The 16904-nt window shown below is 41.0% G+C and overlaps 1 protein-coding gene across 3 annotated transcripts in view; it reads left to right on the top strand.

Moving 5' to 3' along the window:
- WDFY3 (WD repeat and FYVE domain containing 3) overlaps positions 1-16412 on the top strand; it is a 122812-nt gene extending 106400 nt beyond the window's left edge. For all 3 annotated transcript variants that reach the window (XM_086611512.1, XM_086611513.1, XM_086611511.1), the window contains 13 exons: positions 729-882; positions 3273-3364; positions 3697-3909; positions 6374-6521; positions 7509-7663; positions 8106-8264; positions 9814-9993; positions 11119-11301; positions 12193-12289; positions 13329-13658; positions 14736-14847; positions 15185-15382; positions 16232-16412. In XM_086611512.1, coding sequence (XP_086467638.1) covers positions 729-882; positions 3273-3364; positions 3697-3909; positions 6374-6521; positions 7509-7663; positions 8106-8264; positions 9814-9993; positions 11119-11301; positions 12193-12289; positions 13329-13658; positions 14736-14847; positions 15185-15382; positions 16232-16352 — 2142 coding nt within the window. In that variant the 3' untranslated portion in view covers positions 16353-16412. The remainder of the gene's footprint in view (positions 1-728; positions 883-3272; positions 3365-3696; positions 3910-6373; positions 6522-7508; positions 7664-8105; positions 8265-9813; positions 9994-11118; positions 11302-12192; positions 12290-13328; positions 13659-14735; positions 14848-15184; positions 15383-16231) is intronic.
- The last annotated feature ends 492 nt before the right edge of the window (positions 16413-16904 follow it).

Here is a 16904-nt window from a genome sequence, read left to right as displayed (position 1 = left end):
ACATGATCCATGAGCTTTGTTTTCATCAAATATGGTAGAAGAAATATATTTAGCCGAGAGGTTATTGCCTGGGAGGTTTCTGACATTTCTTTGTAAAAAATGTAATGGAACTCACTTTTTTTTTCTTGTAGTTTGAATATTTTTCTAAACGTATGCGGAATAAAATATCAGCAGACAAAAACCAAAGCAAGTTTTATTGTGAAAAATACTTTGCTCATCATGCTTTGTTTGTCTGTTGTTGAAAGACTCATATGCCAGTTGTTCAGTTCTGTGCTGAAGGTGTTGAAAGACTGTTATTTTAAACAAAGACGTCTATCCAAAGAGCCATTTTAGTACTGAATGTTAAAATAAACAAACATTTGCAGAGCCTGGAATTGTTTGCCAGTTTGATGGGTAATGGGATTTGTAACATTACATCTTAAATATTTCCTAGGCAGAAGCCATCAGGCAAAAAGATTTGTGTTTCTCTGGAAGAGACTAAACTTTGGAATAAGACTAGATTACTCTGTCTTACAATTCAGTGTATCTGTATCTCATTGATTCATGTTTACTATTATTTTGTACCAAAAAGTAATGCAGCTGTTTCAGTCCATTGTGTTAGAGGAAGAAACATGCTATGGTCTATAGTGTCCTTATTAGGCAGAGGATGTTTTGATTTGTCCTCTTGGCAAAATCTGCTGTGCTGAGAGATCCTCTGATGCTGACACGCTTCTCGCTCTGTCCCACAGGGCGGTCACTTCGACCTGGCTGACCGAATGTTTCACAGCGTACGGGAGGCTTGGTATTCAGCATCGAAGCACAACATGGCAGACGTGAAGGAGCTCATCCCAGAGTTCTTCTACCTCCCTGAGTTCCTGCTCAATTCCAACAATTTTGACCTAGGTAGGCAGAAAGAGCTTAATAGCACTGCTACAGGTGTGAGAGCAGTGCTACACAGTCCAACATGAGAAAAGTGTCTCCTAATACAGGCAGAAAAAGAGCTGTATAACTGCATGAGAAAATGATACACGACTTGCGTGTTCTGACATGAAAGCATAAGCAGGACCTACTTGTGGTTTTTCCTGATACTACATGTTTATTGAATATTATATTTGAAAGCCTGAATGATTCAGAACTCAGCATTTCATTGGGAAGAGTGTAGCAGGATTTCTTATTTTCTCTGACATACCTCAGATTTATTTTTTCAGATTTATCAAACTTAAGGTATTTTCTCAAGCAGTGAGTGTTCATTTTAAGCAGTTAATGCAAAGTTTTTTCTGAGAATTGCTGAACAAGACATTGAAATACCCAAAAAGGATTTTTGTTTGGAGTGGCATGTTTTAGTTGTGTTTTTTTTTTTTTTTTACCAGTTCAAAACGCACAGATAATGTTTTATTTGGAATTTCTGCGGTTTGCATTTTTCTCCATATAACTTGCTACTCTCTTTTTGTGTATTTTTTAAGCTTTGCAAAATATGTTTGAAGTTTTCACTTTTAGAACTTCCTCTTAAAGTATTCCTAAAGGTTTTTTTGGCATTAAGCTCTTATTTTCTGAGCTCTGTGCTGTGAACCTAATAGCAATGATAAAGGTTAATCAAGTCATAGGTTTTAACAGCCTCAAATCCTTTATTAAAAATGTGTTGTAAGAGATTGGAAGCACAACCTTACAAAAACAAAAGCAAAACCAGAAGAACACCCTGCAAAACCTCTCCCAAGCATATCTCATGCAGAAGGGTAAGGCCATTACTGGAAAAATGTTGAGGTCTTGTCCACTTAGCTCCATATCTGATAATTTTGGACCGTGACCATCGGAGTCCTAGAAATTCTTCACTGAGCGTTTGGAACAACAGTAGAAAAGGCTTTGTTATGAACAGCTCTTAAACACTGTGGTACTTCTGGTTGTGCTAATTCATGGCAATCCTGTTCCCTCTCCGCCCGGATAAAAAGAGAGGAAGATTCAAAGTCTGGTAATGCTTGCAATGTTTCTGTTGGAGCAATGTACTTAGTACTTGTGTACCCCTGTAAACTTGGAAATTTGTTGATGTTCCTGTGAGCCAACAGGGAGCATGAAATTGTCTCTTGGCAACAAGTGACAAAACAAGAATATAACTGGAAAGTCTTAACAAATACATTTTGTAATTGCAACGTGCCACCATTTAATGTTCAGAGTGGGAAAGAGGCTATCAGGGATCCAGATGAATGTATGTGTCCACACCATGCCCAGGGGAATCACCAGTGTCCTTGGGTTTAGGTTAATTCTTCGCTGTTAGGAAGTGAATATTTAGCCTGCACTCCTGTGATGTGTAGCCATTCTCATGGGTAAGACAATAATTCCATTCCTTGATACAGAATGTTTGTATAGTGAAGGAAAGAACTCCTGGGGTGAAGCACTGTTCCACCAAGGCTTCTCAGTACAGTTTGCTGTTCCACTGTCTCGTACTGGGATTTATTTTCTTCAGAATATACTCAATTGACATGCCATTGCTATATACACACTAAACAGATGCCAAATACAGGAAACTATGTCCTCTCTCAAATTGGGGCTAGCACATTTGTTCCAGTTTTCCTCACAGAGTAAGAACAAGGAAGTTGAAAAGAGATAAGACAATGGACCTTGCTGTGCTGATTCCTCTGGGTGCAAAATGGGCAGCTACTATGGTAGCAGTTTCCAGTAGCAGGATTGGACGCTTAGGTGCGAGCTAAACTGACAGAACAAGATGCTGGTTGTGCAGTTATTGCAGAAGGCTGTTTTACTGGCTGCTGTTTTCATTAACTTTCATGCACTGCAGTGAGTCTTTCCCGTGATGGGGAGAGAAAAGCAGAAATTTACTTAAATAGAAAGAAGAAAAAAAAAAACCAAACCACAAAGTAATTATGTTCCAATAGCACTTGATGGGGAAATGTAAAAGTTTTGAGTTCAAACTGTACATTATGAAGTTGTGAAAACTGAGGAGGAGTAATCTAATCAACGCCCCTAGCTAGAAGGGTAATGTTTGTTTTGAAAAGCATTTGCTGAAACACTATTATCATCTTCAAAAGTCTTAGCAATAAATATTTGAATTCTTCCTCCTGCGAACAATCCTACATGAACAACCAAGGCAGAATTTTTCATGTTTTATTACCTGATGTTTAAAAATGACACATTATTTTAAAGAAAAGACTGAAGTGGCTTGCTTTGTAAAGTAAGGGTGTTAGAATTTGATTCTTTATTTTTGTTTTTCTTTCACTGTTGCTGTTGCAATGCAGTTTCAGTGCTTCTCTCCAAATTTTTCTCTTTTCTTTTTGTTTTTATAGGCTGCAAACAAAATGGCACTAAACTTGGCGATGTAATACTCCCCCCATGGGCAAAAGGAGATCCTCGTGAATTTATCAGAGTTCATCGGGAGGTAATTTGCATTTTAATAATGACGATAGTAAACGGCAGTTGGGACTTTCCACTGCATATTAATCCAAGCTTGACTCATGCATTCACAGCTACTAGCCAGTCGATGAGTTCTGAGTTGATGTCTAATAGCTACAAAGGTCTAGAACCGGTGTTTCCTCTCCATCCTTTTTGGCTAGGGAGTACCTTGAGACAAGACTTGCTTCAATGAAAAGCTGTGTCAAAATGTAACAAGAATATGTGAAAATATATTCTGCGTTTTTCCTTGTGGCAGATGTAGTAGACTCAACCGATGACCTCTACGGCTCGTTTTAATGCATGCCCTTTGATTTTCAGGCTCTGGAATGTGACTTTGTGAGTGCACATCTGCATGAGTGGATTGACTTGATCTTTGGCTATAAACAGCAAGGTCCTGCTGCAGTAGAAGCTGTGAATGTCTTTCACCATCTCTTCTATGAGGGTCAAGTGGACATATATAACATCAATGATCCATTAAAAGAGACAGCTACCATAGGATTCATTAATAACTTTGGACAGATACCAAAGCAGGTAAACCCTTCATAGAATTCTTATTTGCCAGATGACACTCGAATTGAAATGTGTTAATATAGAACGGAACCATGTTTTGGGAGAGAAACTTCCTGGGAGTGCTTTTCCATAAATACTGTTCCAGTGATGCGAAATCATTTATGTTTCCATCATAAACACAACAGAGATCAGCTTTGGGCTTTGCTTATGAGATTAGCAATGTCATTTGTTTTTTGTGGTTTTTTTTTTTCCCTTTGCACCCTTAAAATAAAAGGCAAAATGAATTATGGTTCAACTCTAAAAATCAGCATCAAAAAAAAAAGTATGTTCCTGCTGTGGAGTTGGAGGGAAGCAGTGAAAGTCTGAACTTCAAAGTAATGCCTACTGTTTAGGTATTTTAAGTTACCTTGTAATAAAATAATTTCTGCAGGGCTTGGCCCCATCTTTTATTAGAAGACACTGCTGGAAAAAACCTCTAAATTAAGATCATTGACTCTTGTAGGACAGCTATAGTTAAGAAGCTATATAGACACATTTTTGGTGCAGCTTTGAAGTTTGTGTTCTCTTTAAGAGATCACATTAAATTATTAGATGTGATATTAAAACTAAAGTCTTACTGTGTGGGTTTTTAGGTTTTTTTGGATGTTGAGGGTTTCTTTCTTTTCCTTTTTTTTCTTTTTTTTTTAATTAGGCATTTCTTCAGGGTGTTTTTGCTATCCTCTGTGGCTGCTTTTCTCCTTTTCCTTCCTTGCTCTCTCTCTTAATAGTCTGGATATGTAGTGGCTGTGGGGTTTTCTCCTCAAGTAATAATCAATCACTGGGTTGTGATGATGATTAGACATGGCCCAGCTAAAGCCAGATGAACAGATAAAAACTGATGCTAAGAGCGTTGAAAGAGCATTGCAGCTGAGTTCAAAGGTCTTGAATCTTCAAATGGCTGTTAGGTACAAACCTACCAGAAATTGTATGACACTTTGCTAGAGGAAATAGGAAGACTGCAATAAACTCGGGAAAATCAAAACTTCCTTAAGTCATTTTTGATGGTGAGTGCTCTTGGAGCACATTTTTAGCTAACTGCAGAGTTTTGCTATGACCCTCTGTGACTTTTCACAGGGAATCTGGGGCAGTGATGCGGCTGCTGTGCACTTTTTCACTCCTTTGCTGCACAGAATGTAATATGAGGACTACATCTTCTTTATCCCATCACTTCCACCAGTAATGCCCCTGGTTCTGTTTCCTAGTTTAAAAAGTTGAGCTTCAAAACATTCCAGAGCTGGTGCTGCGTTTGGAAAAGGGATCTTGCAGACTGTGTGAGGGTCCAAAGATGCCACAGCTAGGGTTGGAGGCGGGGCAGAGTAGAACAAATAAGCAAGAGGAACGGTCACTCAAAGGAGAAAGGAGATGTTGGTTTTTTCTTACTGGAACTGGCAGTTTTTTGAGATCAGTTGTCCATGTCAGCACTGTATGATGTGCCTTCTCTCTCCATCTTCTCATAGCCCAGCCAGACGGGAGGCATGCCGTAGTTCAGGGAGAGCTGCGGCACGTAGGCCTGTTGTTACCCTTCGTACCCAGAGTGTAGGTGCAAGCAGTAGAAACATGTGCATGCTCATAGCTCAGCTACCTCAGGCTTATGCGTGATCCCTCTGCTTTGGATAGACAAGCAGGTAACACATCTCAAAGGGCTGTAAGGAAAATAACTTTCAGCCTTGGAATTTTGGTTCTCCTTCCAGTGCTGTAGTAGCCTCTCTGTGAAAGAATAATTGCAATCTTACAAAATATCACTCAAGGTTTATATTTGTCATTTACATATTCTAGTACCATCTACCATCCAAGATGTTTATTAGTGATTATCATGTGATAAACCTTAGCACGTGTCATTGATGATTATGTCTTATTAGAAGCAACGATCAGTTTGTTCAACACGTCTGAGATACCAGGAATGGTCACTGAAGCGGTAAAATGGAAATTCAGTCACTCGTAATGATAAGCTAGGCAGAAGATAACCAGGTGCTAAGGTGCATTTCTTGTGTGTGATTGTCATATGTGGTCCAGTTACACACCCACCCATCCTGTTACTCTGTTCTTTGGTGGCCTGGCCGCCTCCAAGCGCGTGAGCTGCTGTTTGTGGGACACAGTTTGTTTCAAAGCCAAAAATTAGCTTTCCATTTGTCCTAGGTTAGAATTTAATACCACATTATGCATCAACTTTGGGATTTTTGCCTGCTTTACTTCAACTGCTTTTGCAACTGGAGATAGCTTTAAAAATACTTTGCTTGTTATATCCTTGTTGGATTTCGTATTATTTGTTGAAATCTTATTGAAATGGTTGCCACAAGTTATTGGTGAATACTAAGAACAGTTAAGTAACCTTTGCTGACCTGCAGAATTTTTAGAAGGTAAATTGGACGTACTGATGATCTTTTTAAGCTTTTGCTCTTGTAAACCTGTAATTTTTGATGGCAATTAATTTCTTGATGGATTTCAGCTCTTTAAAAAACCACACCCTCCAAAGCGTGTTAGAAGCCGACTGAATGGAGAGGCTGTGGGAACCTCTGTGCCCCCTGGTTCCACAAGTGACAAGATTTTTTTCCATCATTTGGACAACCTGCGACCATCTCTTGCTCCAGTGAAAGGTAAGCTGTAAAACCACAATAATTATTCCTGTTTCTTTGCCAGAGCATTCAGAGTTTCAGCAAGGTTGTCATTTTCCATGTTTTGCTTTGTTCTAATGTTCTTAATGCCTGTAGTTGTGTGAGAAAGGCAAATTTATAATATGCTAATTATGCTGTAAGATTATGTTCTTAGCTACCTTAAAGTGTACTTGGGAAGCACCAAATCTGTGCCAGTTTAATACTTAACAAACAATATTCAGAGTGCATTGCTTCCGGGCCTACAATAGCCTCAATTTTGTGATTTTCATAGCAGAAGGAATCCTTATTGCAGTGCCAAGAAATACTGAGAAGTGTTGGCAGGAAAGGGTGGTGTTGGTAGCTTCACTGTGACGATAAAAGGTGCTTTTTTACTTCATATCCGACATTGGACTGAACAAAAGTTAATTATCTGTGAGGCAGGTAAATGCTATACAGTGATTTGTTTCCTAGTTGATTAAATGAATCTGTGCCCACCTGCAGCAAAGAGAGAAGGACATACTATTACCTAGGACATAGCAGGGCTGCACTCTAAGACAGGAAATTAGAAAGCACTAATCTATATTTGCAAAGCTTGGGGGAAAACAGGTAGGACACCACAGGCTGTAGTCAGGAATGAAGCCTGTGGGAGTGCTCGGCCAAGATGTTGGAATCGATACCAAAAATTTGTGTTTACTTGTGCAGAAAATGGTATGATCGCTTTTAATGACCACAGGCATCTTGTCTGAAGAACACCTTGCGCAGCATTGCAGGTGGGATCAGAGCTGTCCGTGTTCTCTCCTATACTGATGGTGCTTAGCCCTGTATTTGTTAAGAGCGTACCAAAATTGCCATTGTTGCTGTTGAAACAAAGATTTGTATAACGTAGTCAATGCAGAGATCCTGCTTTTGCAAAGCATCAGGTATTTAATGAGATCAGATAGTATTTGTCTGTGCTAGCCCTAAAACATAACCCCACCTTCTTTTTTTTAGAGCTCAAGGAGCCTGTGGGACAGATCGTGTGCACTGATAAAGGCATTCTGGCAGTAGAACAGAATAAGGTTCTCATCCCACCTACATGGAATAAAACTTTTGCCTGGGGCTACGCAGACCTCAGCTGTAGGCTGGGTACCTACGAGTCAGACAAGGTTTGTAATCTGAAATTTATATCAGTGCTGAATGTACCAAAAGCAATTAGTACTCAACAGTGAAAACACCTTAACAGTGGAAATTTATTTTGTGTGTGAATGAAGTAATCTTGTACTGCGTATGTTTTATTGCACCCTATCTGATAGTCTGCATCAGAACACCGGCAAAATGACATAAACCAATTAATAATAATTTTTTACCAGGTCTGCAAAACATGCATGAATCAAATCTATGCAGTTAAAGCTCATCTCTCTTATTCTCTCTTGAGGCATCTTATGGTAGAGGCTGGAATTGCTTCTGCTTAAGGAAAAACTGCGTAAGAGGTAGCAGCGATATCTTAGTTACTTAATGGGTCAGCGTGCAGAGTGGCACTCAGGTTTTTATTTTTGTTCTGCCAAACACTAATGCTGCAAGTAATTCTTTTTTTTTCTTTATTTTTAGGCAGTAATTGTTTACGAATGTTTGTCCGAGTGGGGTCAGATACTGTGTGCCATTTGCCCCAACCCCAAACTCGTCATCACTGGAGGAACAAGCACAGCAGTGTGTGTGTGGGAAATGGGCATCTCCAAAGAAAAAGCTAAAGCCCTCACACTGAAACAGGTAAAATACAATAAAGATGCCTTTTACATAAATTATGTTACAGGATCAAAGGAATTACGAAAGGCCTGTTGCTCACATAGTAAGCTTTGAAACCATGAGTCCAGCAGACCTTTGGAGAACTGAGTAGTCGAGCTACTCACCTGCATTGAAAGTGGGCAAAATGCATCTTTAAAATTGCGTCATTTTTAAGGATAGTTGATTGCCAGGAGCTTTTTGGAGAGATGAAGACTTTGGTAATGATGTTAACAAAATTATACAAGCATGTTTTGTGAAATCATCTACTTTATTGTAGTGTTGTATGTAAAATACCCCCATCTGAAAACTGTCAGGGACGGCAGTGAAGGAGAATCTCTTCAAGGCTCATTTTCCTTTTCAATTTTTTTAATTACTTTTTTCTTTTAAAATGTATATATTTAAATTACACTTCTGTGCAAAACTTTGCTCATTCTGGCACTGATGTTTGTGGAGCAGAGTATACTTGTTCAGGATCACGTTAAGTTGTTCCTGCTTTGTTAATTCAAAACATCAACTTGTAAGCTAACAAACGAGCACCTGTGCTTTAAAGTCAGTTGTGGCTAAGTGCAGAGTAAGTCTTGTGTGTTTACTAAGAAATAAAAACAACCAAAAAACCAAAACCACAAAACCACCCTCAAACAAAACAAATGCCCCCCCAACTACCTCAAAATATTCTAGAAACTGTGTACCGTTGTTATAGGCAGCTAGGTTGTTACGTGTTACTGTTCCTGTTAGCATCTTAATAGCAGGACTTTTTCCAGAGGAAAGCTTCCATTCAATCTTAAGAGAAGAAATTTAGAGAATTATTTAGTAACTTCCCTCGTGCAGTCTCCGACAACTTTCCAAAGCTGTTTTCCCAAAGCATTTTACATAAGAACAGTGCAAGATAAAACACTGTATCTTGAATTTCACGGCAGGGTATTGAAGGGCATTTACTGTACTTTAGCCAATGATTTGAAACTGAGTAAGCTGCAATAATCTGACTGTATTCCAGACTCCTGTTCCAATGGTTAGGTTAAGCCTAAAATGTAAAAGCAAAATCTAATAAAAGTAGGTGCTTGTAGTTTTCTCCTCCTTCCAGTTCACTTTGTCATTTTGGTTGCAACTCTTGCTTGTCTCTCTTCTCTTTTCTCAAACATCAACAGAAGTTTATATACGAGCCATTTTATATTTACAAAGAATTTCTGTTTTCAGAATGTAATTCCGGGTGCAGTCTGGAACACATACTGACCCTATAAGAAGGCTAGTGATGCAGATGAAGGATGCAGAATGGGTTGGAAAATTAGAAGGCTATATAATGTTAGACCCTTGAAATTTGATTTTGTGAGAATACTTTTTAAATGGAAAAAAAGATTTACTCTTATCGTTTTCAGTTATGAAAATAGTTGCCAGCTGAACACTTGTAAGTCAGTTGCATCTTCTGATAGGATATTCATGTTTACTTTATCTGAATCTTTTTAGATAAGTGGGTTTAATGTAGTAATTTTTGTGCTTTCTTCTGAGTGCAGCTTGTTTTTCCTGACTTGTTTTGCAGGCATTACTGGGTCATACCGACACTGTCACGTGCTTAACGGCATCGCTAGCTTATCACATAATCGTCAGTGGATCACGAGATCGCACCTGCATCATCTGGGATTTGAATAAACTCTCTTTTCTAACACAGCTTCGAGGTCACAGGGCTCCAGTTTCAGCACTCTGTATAAATGAATTAACGGTAAGAACCAGATACCACTAACCACTGTGCAGTGGGAACAGTAGCAAGAGTCAGAAATTGTTAAACCAAAGAAGAAGAAGAAACTAGGCTCTTCTGTTAGTTTGTGTAACTCATCTGAAAACTAATTAGCTGGTTTAGGGAATAATTTGCGCGTTTTGTCTAGAGATGCACGTGGGTTTATTCCATGCAGAGCAGCTTGAGCTCGAAGGGCTTATTGACGGTACTGACGGCAGCATAGCAAGTGTGGCGTTCAAAAGTAGGTTGTCAAACGTGCCACAGGAGCTAAGAAAAGGTTTTGATATGTGACCTTGGCTGACTTCTGTTCTCTTACGCTTGGTTTAAAGGAAGCAGAATATACCTTGGATGAACCTGCACTGACAATTGAAGTGGAAACAATCATATCCTAAAAGCTTGTCTCCCTGGTGGTCCTATAAGTTAGGGGTTGCCATTTATCCAGCTCTCATGCACGTCAAAGAATTTGCCTGAGTTGAAACTTCATGTAGCTGGCCCATCAGGGCTGGATGTACCATGTTGGAACTGGAGTAGGTGTAGTGGTTGAAATCAAGACAAAACGGGGCTGTAATGCAAGGAGAGAGTAGCAAAAGGCACAGTTTATTAGCTAGGCACAGTTTATTAGCTGCTAGTAGTCTGGTGGTTGTAGTGTTGCCAGTGTTTTAGACTGTAGCTCCCATTTCTCATCTGCACTAGTTTGGACCATCTCTTGCTCTTTTCCCAGTAAGGAAGCAAATGAAATTTAAGGTGGTACGGGTTTGTGAAAAAGAGCAGAGTCAACATGAGCAGAGACTGAAAACTGAGAAGGGAAAGTACAGAAAATACGCTGTTGGGTTGTTGTGCTGTGAAAAGTGGAGGAGTTGGTCTACTCATTGTGTGCCGTGAATACAACGAATAGATTGCTACTAAGCCTGGTTTTCTGTGTACCGTTTTAAAAAAATGCATATCCATAATCCTAAAGAATTGTTTAGATGGCCAAACTCAGCTTGAATAGAACTTCCTGGAAAAGTGCCAGCCTTTATGGCTGAACTTGACTTATAAATTAACCTGGCTTATATTTTTGTTGAATAAAACCTGAGACTTGAAATATGGAGGTGTTTTTTATCTTTGCAGGGGGATATTGTATCATGTGCTGGCACTTACATCCACGTATGGAGCATTAATGGCAGCCCTACCGCAAGCGTAAACACTTTCACTGGACGAAGCCAGCAAATAATGTGTTGCTTTGTGTCAGAGATGAATGAGTGGGATACTCAGAACGTCATAGTAACGGGACATTCAGATGGAGTTGTCCGGGTAAGGAATCACTGCTTGGAAAAATAAGTTTATGCCATAGCAGTAGCAGTAGTAGTAGTAGTAGTAGTTAGAGAAGTCATGTCTACCCAACCAGTGTCCTGGCTGGTATCAAAAGCAGTCCTGCCATACTTGGGTACTTCACCTGAACAGTTAGCACTGCAGCAAGGAGGGAGTCCAGGCTGGGTAGACAATGCAGACTGGTTTTGGTGCTGGAACCAGCTGTGCCATTTCTGCACAGGGTGGTGCACTGCATCCCGTCTACAAGTTAGATGGACATTGAAGATACATGGAAAATTCTTTCAGTGAGCTGACATTCCTATGCAGTCTTTCAGTTTTCTTTCTCCTTTTTGACACACTCGTCATGAGGTGGTAACTAGCAATAGTCAGCAGCATACATTTTCCTTCCTGGTCTATTTTGGTCAGTTTTTGGTCACCAGCTTTCATGCCTGGAGATTGTAGTTTCCTTCCCTGTTTTTGTTCTACACACCTTGAGACAATTCAGTTTGCTGCCTAGAAAGAAGAGAAGAACTTAGTGGCATCTCTGATCACTGTGAGTCTAACTCAATTTTCAGTACTTTGCAGTGTGCAGTCCAGGGTCTGTGTTAACCAGTCTGCTGGTCAGATTGCTATATGGAGTGGATTTTTTTTTATTTGAACAGCCAAGATGTTAAATAACAGCAGAAGACTTGTTCACTTGTGATTCAGGCATGAACACACATGTCCTCTGATAGTATCTAGCCCCTGAAAATGGCTTAGTATGGAAATGGGACCTGCCTTACGTGTTCCCAGTGCAAACACAAAGTTCTAATAAGCCATCTTAACTCTAGAAGTAGCTCAGAAGAAAGCTAAGAGTTCAGTATGTGCTGCTTTTCTCATCCCCTGTCCCTTCAGTTCTGGCGGATGGAGTTTTTGCAAGTACCAGAAACGCCAGCTCCAGAGCCTGTGGAGATGCTGGAAATGCAAGAGGATTGTCAGGAAGCACAAATAGGTATGTCTCCTGACAAATGTTTTGTATTTGCCTTTTACGCGATCTTTGCTCTACGTAGGTAAAATCCTGTGGTTATCCATTGTAAAAAGGATGATGGGGATTTTGTCTCAAAAGGCAATAGATATCCAGTGGGCATAATAAATAGATCATCTGAGTTCTTCATTCATTACCTTGCTTATGGTAGCTTCATACTGCCGTGAGTAAGAAAAAATCATGCCTGTCATAGCTGTTTTTCCGTGAAGATCGAACTTTTCCGTGTGTGGTTGTTTCTGCTATCAGTAAACTGCATGGATGCTATCATTGTCCAAAAATTAGGTATTGCATTTTGAAATGGAATTAGAGTGTAACAGCAGAGTTAAAAGATCTCCTGATGGAACAGCATGCTGTTTGGACAAGCAGTGCTGGCCATATCATTTTCCACTGTTGGCAGATTTCGATCTGTGCTTGATGGGTGTTTCTTCTAGCCATCTCATCTTCCTCTTGCCCTCTTCATATTGAAGATATGATATGGATTTGGATCTGGATTGCATGATACTTATTAATAATTATTATATAAATATAGCTTGCTTTTTTTTTCAGTGTCGCTAGGAATATAAATATATTTGGCAGTTGCTTTTTTTGTGTTTCTCAGTCACCCAGAGTTTCAGCATAGCTGACTGTCCTTACTTGTGTAAGTTTTGCTGAAAGGCAGCAGGATTTGGTTTCGCTAACTTGAGCATTTTTAAAAAATTTTACTCACTGCACAGCTATCATAGCCTACCTCAGATGGGCTATCGTAGGAAACAGCTTCAGCTAAGGAGTGCTGTTTTCTGACAGACCAGTGCAAAAAAGCTGAGTAGTGTGGTTCCTGCTGATATTTATGATGGCAGGAGCTGCTGAATCGTTGCAAAGGCTTTGAGATGCCTGCATGCAGTTTCCCTCTAGTCATGCTTTGGTGATACCTATTGGGTTGTAGGTAGTGCAGCAGCAGAGCAGGGATAAAGCTCAGTCTATAAGCAGCCTTGCTAACAACATCTTCTCTCCTTTTGGGTGAATCCAGGGCAGGAAGCCCATGAAGAGGACAGCAGTGACTCCGAGGCAGATGATCCATGTGTAGGCCAGGACACAAAACTTCAGGAGAGCCAAAGCCAACCAAGCAGCACCAGCCACAGACCTAGGTCATCATCAAACAGAGCAGCAGCAGCGTGGTCAGCAGACAGTGGCTCTGATGACTCCAGGCGTTGGTCGGACCAGCTCAGTTTGGATGAGAAAGATGGCTTTATCTTTGTGAATTATTCTGAGGGACAAGCAAAAATGCATCCTCATGCTCAGGTTAACCACCCGCACCCCAGCTATGCTGAAGCACGGCACTACAGCAAGCTTAAACCAGGTAAAAGAAATTGGGCACGCTTCCTCTGTCAGATAAATGCTGTCAGCACTGGCCCGTAAAGCATTCTCTCTCTGTCTAAGCAGCTTTGTGCAGAGTTGGCTGATAAATCCTGAAATGGTCAGTGAAGAGAAAAACTTGTGTGCAAAGGTTTCCTGTTGGCTCAAGCTTTTCCTGAGAAGCTGTGGTCAGTTTAATCAGTCTGGCAGCTAAGCTGCTTGCTCGCCACCGCAGCCCCCTGCAGCGGGATGGTGGAGAGAACAGAAAGAGCGAAAGCAAGGGAACTTGTGAGTCGAGATAAGGGTAGTCTAAGAAGTGAAGCAAAGAGGAGGACAAAACAAAAGAAGTGATGCAAAGGCAATCGCTTGCCACCCTCTGCAAGCAGAATGATGGCCAGCCAGTCTCTAAGCAAATGGCTGCATTCTGCAAAAACCCTTCCTCTCAGTTTTATTGCTGAGCATGATGTTATACGGTATGGAATATCCCTTTGGTCACTGCGAGTCGCCTGTCCAGCTTGTGTTCCCTCCCAACTTACTGCCCACCTCCAAACTCCTGGCGAGGGGTGGGGGGCAGAGCAGAGTGGGGAATAAGGGAAAACCTGGACACTCTGCAAGTACTGTTCATCAACAGCCAGAACATTGGTATGTCAGCAGCACTGTTTTAGTCACATACCCAAAACACAGCATCATGTGCACTTTTACGAAGAAAATCAATGATAGTTGGAAATCTGAATCTTGACTTTAAAAATAAAAAATAAAAAATGAAGCTATCCCAGCCCTGTCAGACTTTGGTACAGGGCTTCCTGTGTATGTCACCGTTCTCTGCAGCTTCCAACTGGACTTAGAAAAATTTGGAGGCTCTGTGTGGTTTTTTTGTATCCTCTCTTTTCTTACGGGCATTGGGGAGCAGTTGAAAAATGTGTTTTCCCTGAGTGAAACCTGAGTCAGAGAGTGTTATCTCTCTGGGGGCAGATTTTTTCTTTCTACACAGTCACACATACAGGTACGCTGGGGGAGGAGGGAACACAACTGAGAACAAGTAAATTTTCCTTTTCCCCTCCTGTTTCCCGTTCATTTCTAGGATACAGATGGGAGCGTCAGTTGGTGTTTAGAAGCAAACTAACTATGCACACAGCATTTGATCGCAAAGACAACGCACATCCCGCAGAAATCACCGCACTCGGCATCTCTAAGTGAGTAGCTCACAAGCAACGGCTTAAAACACTTTTGCAACGTTGTCGGTGGGATGTTGTACAAACCAGCCATTGTACTTTGCGTAACGCTGTTTTGTGGTGCCTCTGTTTAGGCAGCCTTTTTCAAGGACTGAGATTAAAGAAATACTGAAATAAGTAGACTTACTCAGCTGCGTTATGTTACAGTGTTGTTACAGCTCCATTTCCCAGTCAGACCAGGCTAATTTGCGCATTGGTTTCACACCATTACATATTCTGACCTGTAAAATCAGTCGTCGCTGGCTGCGCGTTACTGTGCCGGAGTTGTTGCAGGAATGCTTTTGCTTTTTTCTTGCAGGGATCACAGCAGAATTCTTATTGGGGATGGTCGAGGCAGAGTGTTCAGCTGGTCCGTAAGCGATCAGCCGGGGCGATCTGCAGCCGATCACTGGGTGAAGGATGAGGGGGGAGACAGCTGTTCGGGCTGCGCAGTCCGTTTTTCGCTCACCGAGAGGCGTCACCACTGCAGGAACTGTGGACAGCTCTTCTGCCAGAAGTAAGCCAGCCAACAGTCTCCTTTGGGCTTTTTTCCATACGGAATTTTAGGCTGGGTAGAGCTGTTGCATACCACGGAACTCTGCTGAAAACTGAGGCTTCCCTTACCAAAACAGAACTGATGAAGAAAAAACATCGAAACTCTCAAAACTAACTTCCAGGGAGGAATTAGAAAAGACAGACCAGCCCCTTTATAAATCCAGTTAGCAAGACAGGTATGGGTGTCAGGAGAGAATGAAATCTGCTTGCAGCTTTGAAAACCTCCCTGTCGCCCATTTGGGAAAGACTCTTGACAAATGAATTTAGGAAAAAAAATAAAAAATAAAATCAACCAACCAACCAAACAAACAAAAAAGAAAAACCTAACAAACTTCTTTTGCAGCAACTAGTTGTTCTTGTCAGTCTACAAGCAACCCAGTCAAAATGTAAGCTGTGTGCAGGACTGTAGGCACGCTGATTTAGGAGCCACTAGCATGCAGCCCCAGACAGGAAAATGTTTGGTACAGAGGATGTATGTGAGTTCCCCTTACCCAGGAACCAAGGTGGGAGTCTCTTCTCTGGTCCATTGGGTCAGAGATGGTATTTCCAGTTTCATCTCTGTATACTTTGAGTCTAAACTAGTGACAACAGCTGGTTTTAAGCTACCTCTCACGCAGTCATTGCATTGGTTCTGTGGTGATCATACAAGTTAAATTCTGCTTCTGTCACACTGCATTATATTTCTTTGTCAAGATAAGTTTGGACAGTTTACTGGTATTTGAAGTCATGAGGATAATTTCCCCACCTGGATAGAAAATGGCCAAGTCAGGAGAGGACCTCTGTTCATAGTGGTGTTTGTTTTCCTCTACAGGTGCAGTAGGTTTCAGTCCGAAATCAAGCGCCTGAAGATTTCATCACCGGTCAGAGTCTGCCAGAACTGCTTCTACAACCTGCAGCATGAGCGGGGTTCAGAGGAGGGGCCCAGAAACTGATGGGGTCCTGGCAAACGGAGACCCCATCCAGCCCTGCTGTCACTCCAAGAACTAGTGAGAGTGTCGTGCAGTGATCAGAAGGGATTAGAAAATTGTCTGTTTACACTTAAGTTCATACTGAGTTTTAAGCACTAAAAGTCAAAAGGGATCATTGAATTGATTTGTGTTGGCAGAAGGTAAATGAGGCTAACAGCATGATTAGGTGAAGAGCAAGGCCCAGGGAGACGTGATTAATAACCACAAATCCAATAGAACTGTCAACCCCTAAACCTATGTTGACGTGGCTATCGAGAAAATCCTCACTTACCCTAAAAACCCGTTCTTGTCTTGTTTTTGTAGAGCTAGTCATCTTTACTGGGGGGAGGGGGAGGGGAAGGCTTTTTAGAAGATAGTTGTAAATCTGCCTTCTTCGCAAGCAACTGTGTATATTGTAAATAGGTATAACGGCCTTTTTATCTAAATATGAACTTAACTGCCTGTTACATGGGACTTCAGATTAACCACTATACTTTGTGTGGCATCTTTATCTCGTCTATCAATTTAAATACGAAT

Source organism: Tauraco erythrolophus, chromosome 5, assembly GCF_009769465.1.
Source record: "Tauraco erythrolophus isolate bTauEry1 chromosome 5, bTauEry1.pri, whole genome shotgun sequence".
Lineage (NCBI taxonomy): Eukaryota > Metazoa > Chordata > Aves > Musophagiformes > Musophagidae > Tauraco > Tauraco erythrolophus.
Note: the sequence above shows the minus strand (reverse complement) of the source record. Positions and strands in the feature narration are given on the sequence as shown.